Source organism: Phragmites australis, chromosome 20 (assembly GCF_958298935.1).
Source record: "Phragmites australis chromosome 20, lpPhrAust1.1, whole genome shotgun sequence".
Classification (NCBI taxonomy): Eukaryota; Viridiplantae; Streptophyta; class Magnoliopsida; order Poales; family Poaceae; genus Phragmites; species Phragmites australis.
Genome location: NC_084940.1, coordinates 6,212,449 through 6,220,475, shown reverse-complemented (window position 1 = coordinate 6,220,475; position 8,027 = coordinate 6,212,449). Strand labels below are relative to the sequence as shown.

General features: G+C 49.8%; 1 protein-coding gene across 1 annotated transcript; it reads right to left on the bottom strand.

The window, feature by feature from the left end:
* Window positions 1-5,970: 5,970 nt before the first annotated feature.
* On the bottom strand, window positions 5,971-7,742 carry LOC133901885 (heat stress transcription factor B-4c-like). Its single transcript, XM_062343421.1, has 2 exons — window positions 7,258-7,742; window positions 5,971-7,163 (listed from the first exon to the last, which is right to left on the bottom strand). Exons 1-2 carry the CDS (start codon window positions 7,507-7,509, stop codon window positions 6,270-6,272), a joined length of 1,146 nt encoding a protein of 381 aa, XP_062199405.1. The 5' UTR covers window positions 7,510-7,742; the 3' UTR covers window positions 5,971-6,269.
* Window positions 7,743-8,027: the final 285 nt, after the last annotated feature.

Genomic DNA, 8,027 nt, shown 5'->3' with positions numbered 1-8,027 from the left:
ACAATGATTTTTTAAAGGATCTGTCTTCTTCTTAGTTTGAGAAGCAACTGATGAGTGTATGCATCAAACTATTTTCGTCAGAGTGTGTCGAGTCTATTTCTGATTCAATGTGATGCCCACAATCTAAGCGGAAGCTAATGCATGCATGCACGTGTATGCAGCATGCATGCAGTGGTGCGACAAAGAAGGTAGATTTCAAGAGTAAACCTCGTCGAGCATGAGAGGTTTGAAAGAAAGGTCTAAGGCCATAGTACCTCACAGCGTGTCAAACCAGCTCCTGGACAGACCACTTGACGAGCAGTGTTAGTGTACTTATGGGTCTGACACTAATCGTCTATCCTGTGTGCCCTTGGCTGCCAACCTCTTGCACGGCTATCCTCCCTTGATCATCACATAAGGCACGGCCCTAGATCAAACGGCTACGAGTATAGCCACCTCGACCGCTGGCATCGCCAGCTTTTCCTGATCATCTTTGCTAAGAAAGCCTGATCGGATCCATCCATCCGTTGGGCTGCGCAGGGATGCTACAGTACTGTAGCACGCACCAGCCAAGCCTGGCTGGTCAAAGATTGCTTAGCCTGCCTAGCTACGGACTCCTACTCAGCACTCACTGCACACACCAGATCAGGCAAAACCGCAAAAGCAAGAGAGAGAGTGGAAGAAGATACGGAGAAAATAAAATGGAGAAGCGAATTGCAGAAACGGAGGGGCAATTGAAGGAAAGGAAGGGTCGACAGAACCTCGAAAGCCGTGCACTCATGCCTCTTCACTCGCTGGCCTAGTCAGTGGTAGGCTTATTATGAGAAGTGATTGCGCAACAGGGACGAAAAGCCTTTCTCCCCTTGTTGGTTTCGAGTTTTCATGGCAACGGCCTTGGAATCGCGGCCGTTGATTGTTCCGTCCTCGTCAGCTTCTGAGAAGGGGTAGGGGCTGGGGTGGGGTGGGACCATGGTTCACTTACCGACCGGCCATCTCTGGCGGTAACCAAAAAATCATGGTAACCATGATTATCGGTTAAAAATTAAAAAAATTACGAGAAAATTTATTCGGTAATTTTTGAATTTTTGCGAAAAAATCGTGTTTTTTCCCTCTCGGTAACCGCTCGGTTTTGGTCGGTTACCGAGCGGTTTGGGTCGGTTACCGAGCGATTTTCTCGCATTTTTGATTTGGTCGGTTACCGAGCAGTTTGGGTAGGTAACCGCTCGGTTTTCTCGATTTATCGAGCGGTTTTATCGAATTTCAGCGCAGTTCAAAAAAAACTAAAAAAGGGTTCAATCTTGTAAAATCAATAACTAATTCATCTGAGCTTCAAATAAAGTGAAACAAATTTTGTTGGCTTCCTTGTAACATGATCTACATGATAAAAGTATTTATACTCATAAAAAAGTTCAAAATTTTCTGTGAGAAATTTTATTTGTTAAACCAAGATAAATGCATAGTTTACTCTTTGCTAATCCAAAAATCATGAAACTAATTTTGTTAGTCTTCTTACATGATCCTATATCTTTTAAAAATATATGAACTCATGAATTAGTTATTGTAACATGCATGATTGTATAAATGTGTTGCGACTAGATTAATTCATAACTGACCCATTACACCTCAAAAATTAGTGAAATCACTTTCATTAGCTTATTTATATTATGATTTACGTAGAAAAAATAATAGTAGACATGAAAAAGTTAATTACAGTGCTGTTTCTTAACATATTCACTTTATGCTTGTGAACTTTGTAAAAATCATAGAGAATTTAATAAAACTCTAAATAAAGTGAAATCAATTTTAAAGATTATCTTAAAATATGTTTTATACAAGAAAAATATGTGTTTGCATGTTACACTTTTCCTTAATGTGAGTTAATAATTGAGCCGCACGCTTCAAATTTTTTCATTTTTTTTCAAACTTTCTCCCTATAAAATATGATGCAAACGACATTATTTTTGAAAAACATTTTCACAGAAGGTCTTAGAATTGTTTGTAGTTTTTTTAAGATTTTTTTTGAATTTTTTTTATTTTTTCGAATTTTTTGAATTCAAATTTCGGTTACCGTTCGGTTTTTGAAACTGGACCGGACCGGGAAGGTCGGTAACTGCGATTTTTGGGCGGTTATCGATGGTTTTTTAACCCTGGGTGGGACAAGAAATGCAATTTGGTATGTTCCTGTGCACGTATATCGTATGATTCATCTCGGCTTTTTAATTTTAGACTGTTTATCTTTTCTATCTAATATTTATTTATTTAGACCCTTTATTCATTTTTAGATTTATTATATATTTTTTATCTACCTCTTTAATATAATTTTTAATACAAATAAACAATTCTAATAACATATACGTCTCATTTTATTGCAAAATTTTTAGGGCTGGCAATTGAACTCATGGGTTCGGGTACCCACAAGTTTATGACCCGACGAGTTCGGGTTTGGGTGGCAAATTTCGCCCATGGGACCTATGGGTCGGGTACCCAAATCTTATCGGTCGGGTTCGGGTTTTGAATTTCGCCCGCGGGTACCCACGGGTCGCCTGATTACCCCGAAATCATTAACATGCACAACATCACAAGGCCCAGCCCAACTCCATCAAATGCATTGCACTCCCCCCGCGCGGCCTGCCAGCTTGCCCAATGCTCCTTAGTCCCTCCCCGAAGCAGCTTAGCCTGTTAGCCGCATTGGGCAGCTGGTCGTTGCCGCCACCGTCGCCTCCTTACTGCCCGACAGCCACAGCCAGGCCTCCCCACTGCCCGACAGCCGTCCCTTGGCCTCCTCCTGCTGCAGATCTGGCGGTTCGGCCGCAAATCCATCTCTGACTGCTTCCTTTTCATGTACGCGGCGAAGCTAGCGAGCTCCATGTTGGGGACGTCGAACCCAAAGAGCTCGTCTGCTTCCGCCGAGTCAGAGGTGAACTCCGGCGACGTCTCCGCGAGGGACGAGATCAGGCAGGTCGGCTTCTGCTCCCCCTCGTCGACCACGGGATTGTACAGCTCGGCAAGCATGGGATCGAACGCTGGCACGCGACACAGCTGGTCCTCCTCGTCGTCCTCCATCCCATGGTCATTGTAGCCCACAATGCGAGATCCAGACTCCTCCGCCTCGAGATCGAGGACTACCGCTGACGAAGCTGCGGCGGACGCCACCTCGTGCTTGCTCCTGGGGTCGACGCTTGAGGCTATTGAGCCATGCGGGCACGTTGAGGTCGCGCGGAGGTGAGGAGGAGGACGCTGAGAGGAGGCAGACACAATGGTGGCGGCGCACGAGCAGGTTGGCCGAGTGGACGGTGGCGTCGCAAGTCTAACACAGGAAGGCGTCCTGGACAATCCAACGGGCGCTGAAACCCGATGGGTGCCAAACAGGCTCAGGTTCGGGTTGGAGTTTCCGCTCGATTAGTAAATTGTGTACGAATCGAGTTAAGGTTGTCAGGTTTCTGAGTCGAGTATAATTTTACTCCACTAAACTGGATCGGACCCATTTCCAGCCCTAGACATTTTCATGTTCTGGGGTGGTGCCGCCTTCGACTCACCGCCGTTGCAGAGCATCTTCTCTGAGCGGCCTGACTGGTGGGGTGGAGAAGGACGAGGGGAGGTGATTCAGATTTGTTTACGCATTAAATAATTTTGTCTTGGACTACTGTCTCCGGCAGGGCCCACGACGATGCAGCCGGAAACTGGTGCGAGTACTGCAGGCAGACTACACCGAAGCTTGCTAAAGCTACGAAATCAGGTTTTCCACGCTACTAAACCTGATAATGGTAGGTGGCTGCCACGTATACGCCACTGAAATGCGCCATGCTATTTTAAATTCTGTGTATCCTTGCAAATTATTTGCTCAACAAAAATATTTTAGTGTTTTGACCTATACGTCGCGTACTAGTGATGCACATATAGTTTATTTTATATTGCTGAAACTATAATAGTATATGCCGATATTTTAAAACTAAATTTAATTTAGGAGTATCTACAAAACACGTGTTTGGTTTCAAAAGTAATAGCAATTTAATTTTGGAATGTTAGGTCAGTTCCAGCATTCAAGATTCATCCTCTCACATCTCCCCTTCAATCAATACTCCTCTTCAACCCGTGTTTTTCTTTTCGTGCTGCCACATGCATAAGCAAAAAAAGCCATGGTTGCCTTCACTCTATGAGTGCATGCTCGAAATCTCACCTCAATTTTATCAAATGTTTCTACCTTTTCACAGCTGGTGTCTCCATATGTCTTTATCACCACATGGATGTATGGCTCCTTAGCCATCTTTTCTCTTACTTGAACATCCTCCCTCATGCTATAGCCATCACCTTCAATGCATCATCTACTATTCGCATAGAAAACATAATTATATGCTCTAGTGTGTGTATATTGATAGGTTCTCATGATGGAAATGATTATTTTGTGAGAGCACACTCGGCCAATGCTACAAGTGTGGCTTTGAAAACGCGCATCTGTGTGAGCTTTGATGTGATGGTAGCATTGTCGATCTCGATAGGATATTTGTAGTTGTTACACAAAACTTTGCGCAGATAGAGAAGGTAAATGGTTTTATTGAATTGGCAATGTCTATGTGCGATATATACTTCTTTCAATTGTTTTTCATTACATTCTAACAGTAGTTGTTTCATGGTATAATGTTCTCTTTCACCATTGGTGCTTGAATATTCTAAGCATATATTATTAGAGCACTTATTCTGTGATATTGATTGCGCGCAAAACTTTTTTTCTTGGAAATATTAGTGTCTAACTAATCAAAGATAGCGAAAATACCATATTAGACATCTCCAGCATGTAGTTTAAAAATTCATCCACTATAACACTATTATAGTATTTTTTATTTTTTTTATCTCTAATGTTATCATATTTTTCTTCTCTTCTCAAACCCTCAGTTATCCTCTAGCTATAGTGATGCAATCTTCTTTTTTTTTCGCTCGCAACTTTCTTAGCATCCGGCTCTTATCCGTATCCCTATAAAAAAAAAGTCTGCACAGTGGAAGTTTTGCCGCTCCTGCTGGAGTCGGCCTTCCGTAGGCGTGTTTGTGAAATGCAAAAGAAGCTGTTACAACCCGAGTTAAGTAAGGGTGCTTCATGTAAAAGAATTGGCGCAAGCTGCCTCCAAGCTACGAGTACTGGCTAGTTGCAGCACCAGGCCGTGGTGGACGTAGGGAAATTTGTGCGAAGAGAAGACGAACTGGACATGTGGGGCCGAGGCCTGCAAGCTGCGGACCGGGGGAATCTGGCCAGAACTATCACGTTCCGAGGGAACGGAAGGCGGTCAGAGTCCGGACGCCTCCCTTTTGGATTTTCGGGGATATCGTGGGAACCCCGCGGGTTGCTGCTGCAGCCACAGCAGCAGTAGCAGCGGCAGAAGCCAGTAGAAGAAACAGAGCCCGATGCCAGCCCACCCCCACGACACATGACCGATTCTGCATTCAAGCCGAGACCACCAGTACACCACAGCCATCTGCCATCTCATCTCACGCGCACCGGTGCACCACCCACCCGGAGAGAAGTTAGGCGAAGCCGGCCAAGATCTCTTGCCCGGTCTTTACGCTTCCGGCTCCAGATTAGACCCCTCTCTCTCAAGATCTGGCGCCAGACGACTAATCATGACGCTGCCGTTCTCTCGGTTCTCCCGCACGGACAGCCTACTACTCCCTTCTCAACCTGCTACGGAGCCACCTAGGGCTACTGCTAGCTGACTGTCCAGTACTGCTGCGGCCGCTGCATGCTAATGTCACGGCATCCCGGGAACATGACTACTGTACGCATCGGCATCGGTATCACTCTACTCTCGCAATCTGATGGATCGAACACTTGTGACATGTGAGCTGCGATGGCGAGTATAGTTCCAAGCCTAGCCTGCGCAGCTGCAACTGCCTTTCACATTTTGACTCCCATGAGGCCATGAGCGCAAGTATAAGGCACCAGCGGGGAGAACGAAGCGCAGAAAGCGGTTCAAACGAAACATCTCTTTCCGGACTCGTCGTCCAAAAGATTGTTCGCTCTGGACTCATCAGAGCTACTGCATGCGTTACATACTTCTGTACAAAAACTTGGATGGCTTGGATTAGCTCTCCGCATGAGGGCACTAGTTCTGAGTGCTTGCTTGGCACAGTAGTGCAATTAGTAGAACCCTAAGCAAAAGACAGCAACAAAAGAACTAACTGATCTACCAGTGGAAACGGAACACGTCGAACTAGAACAACAAAACGGTCGAACTAGAACAACAAAACAGTCGCCCCGCCGCTGCATGCTTAGGCGCTAGGCGAGTGAGTGAGCTAGCTGACTAACTAGTGCTAGCTGGAGACGAGGCGCCGGACGGCGCCGCGACGCTCAGGCTTAGGTCGGTGTTCTCGAGCGCCAGGCGCGGCTTCGTGGCAGGCGACGTGGGCGGCTGGTCCTCCCGGGAAGGCGGTCTCTTGGTGCCCGCGCCGCTCGCGGCGGCGCATAGGTGAACGCCGAACAGCATGGTGGGCGCGGCAGAGCGGGTGGCGCAGCTGCTGCCTGCCTCTCCGCCGCTCTTGTCGATCTGCTGCGGCGGAGGGGACGGCTCCTCGGCGATGGTGAGCGAGCTGCTGGACGTGGTGCTGCCGCCGGAGTTGTTGAGCCCGGTGGCCACGGCGGCGGGCTTCTTGCGCGCCTGCAGGCCGAGGCCCTGCAGGAATGCGGCCGCGGCTGGGCTGGGCGCCACGGGGCGCACGTGGTTCTGCACGAAGTAGATGATGTCGTTGTAGAGCTTCCGCATGTGCGCCAGCTCCTGCAGCAGCGCCGTGTTGCTGCGCCGCAACCGCTCGTTCTCCATCAGCACCGCCGCATTAGCCGCGCGCCCCGCGCCGCCGACCATGGTGGCAGGCGACGGCGATGGCGTTGGACCGCCCAACGCCAGGAGCCGCGTGGCCACCGGCGCAGCGGCGTGCGGCTCCCGACAATGCGGGTGCGGGAACGCGACGCCCATGCCGTGCGCCGCCATAAGCCCGTCGTCCCCCACGAACTGGTGGTGCGGGGCGCCGGGGTGGAACAGGGGGAAGTGCGGCGCCCCGAAGAACGGCGGAGGCGACGCCGACGACGGGGACGCGGACGACGTCTTGCGCCGGTGGATCTCGCAGAGCAGCTGCTTCTCCCCCTTCCTGAAGAACTCGTTCGCGAACTCCCACCGCTCCGGGACGACCTTCCGAAAACCCTGCATTGCGACGTTGCCACCCTCTCCATCAAGACCCATCCATGCAAGAAACACTAGAAACCCGTCGTGCAAGCAAGAGAACAAGGCAACTTACGTAGGTGTTGAGCTGGCGGACGAAGGAGGAGAAGTTGTTATGCTTGAAGTAGTTGGGGAGTATGTCGCGCGCGAACTCCGGCGGGCGCCAGACGACGAACGTGGACACCCGGTCGTCCCCCCAGGAAACGATGTGGTCCGTGGCCGGGTCGTCCACCAGCTGGTACGTCTTGGTCAGGAACGGCGCCGGCACCGCCTTCTGCGCGGCCGCCTGCGCCGCCGCGTCGCACTCCCAGCTCCCGCACCTCTCCATCTCTCTCTCCCTCCCACAGGACTACAGGAGACGAAGCGTCGACGAAGGTTTCTTGGGGTTTTAACTTGGGTTGTCTCCCCTTTGAGGTGGACGATACGGGGCGAGCGGGTGACTGGTATTTTAACTGGGGGTGGTGGTGAACATGGAGGGGTCGGGGGCCGGGGGCCGGGTGGTCGAGCCGAGCAGTGCTGTGCAGGCAAGTGTGGTGTGCCCCTGCCTCGGGGAGCGTGTGGGCTGTGGGGGTGGTGGTGGGAGGGAATATGTGTCGCTCTATCTGTCTGGTGTTTTGGAGAGAGGGATTGGAAGTTCTGAGATTCAGCTTTCAAGGTAGACCCGTGACACTTCGCCAGCGTCGCCACCTCCAACGATCCGTTCGTTTTCTGGGCTTTCTCGAGGATCCTTTTGCGCCCTCTTTTAACCCTTCCGCCATTTCCCCCCCCCCCCGGCGCGAGCTTTCTTACACGGACGGGGATCGGCCATTCTTTCCGGTCCGCGCCCCCGTCTCCTCGTGCATATCC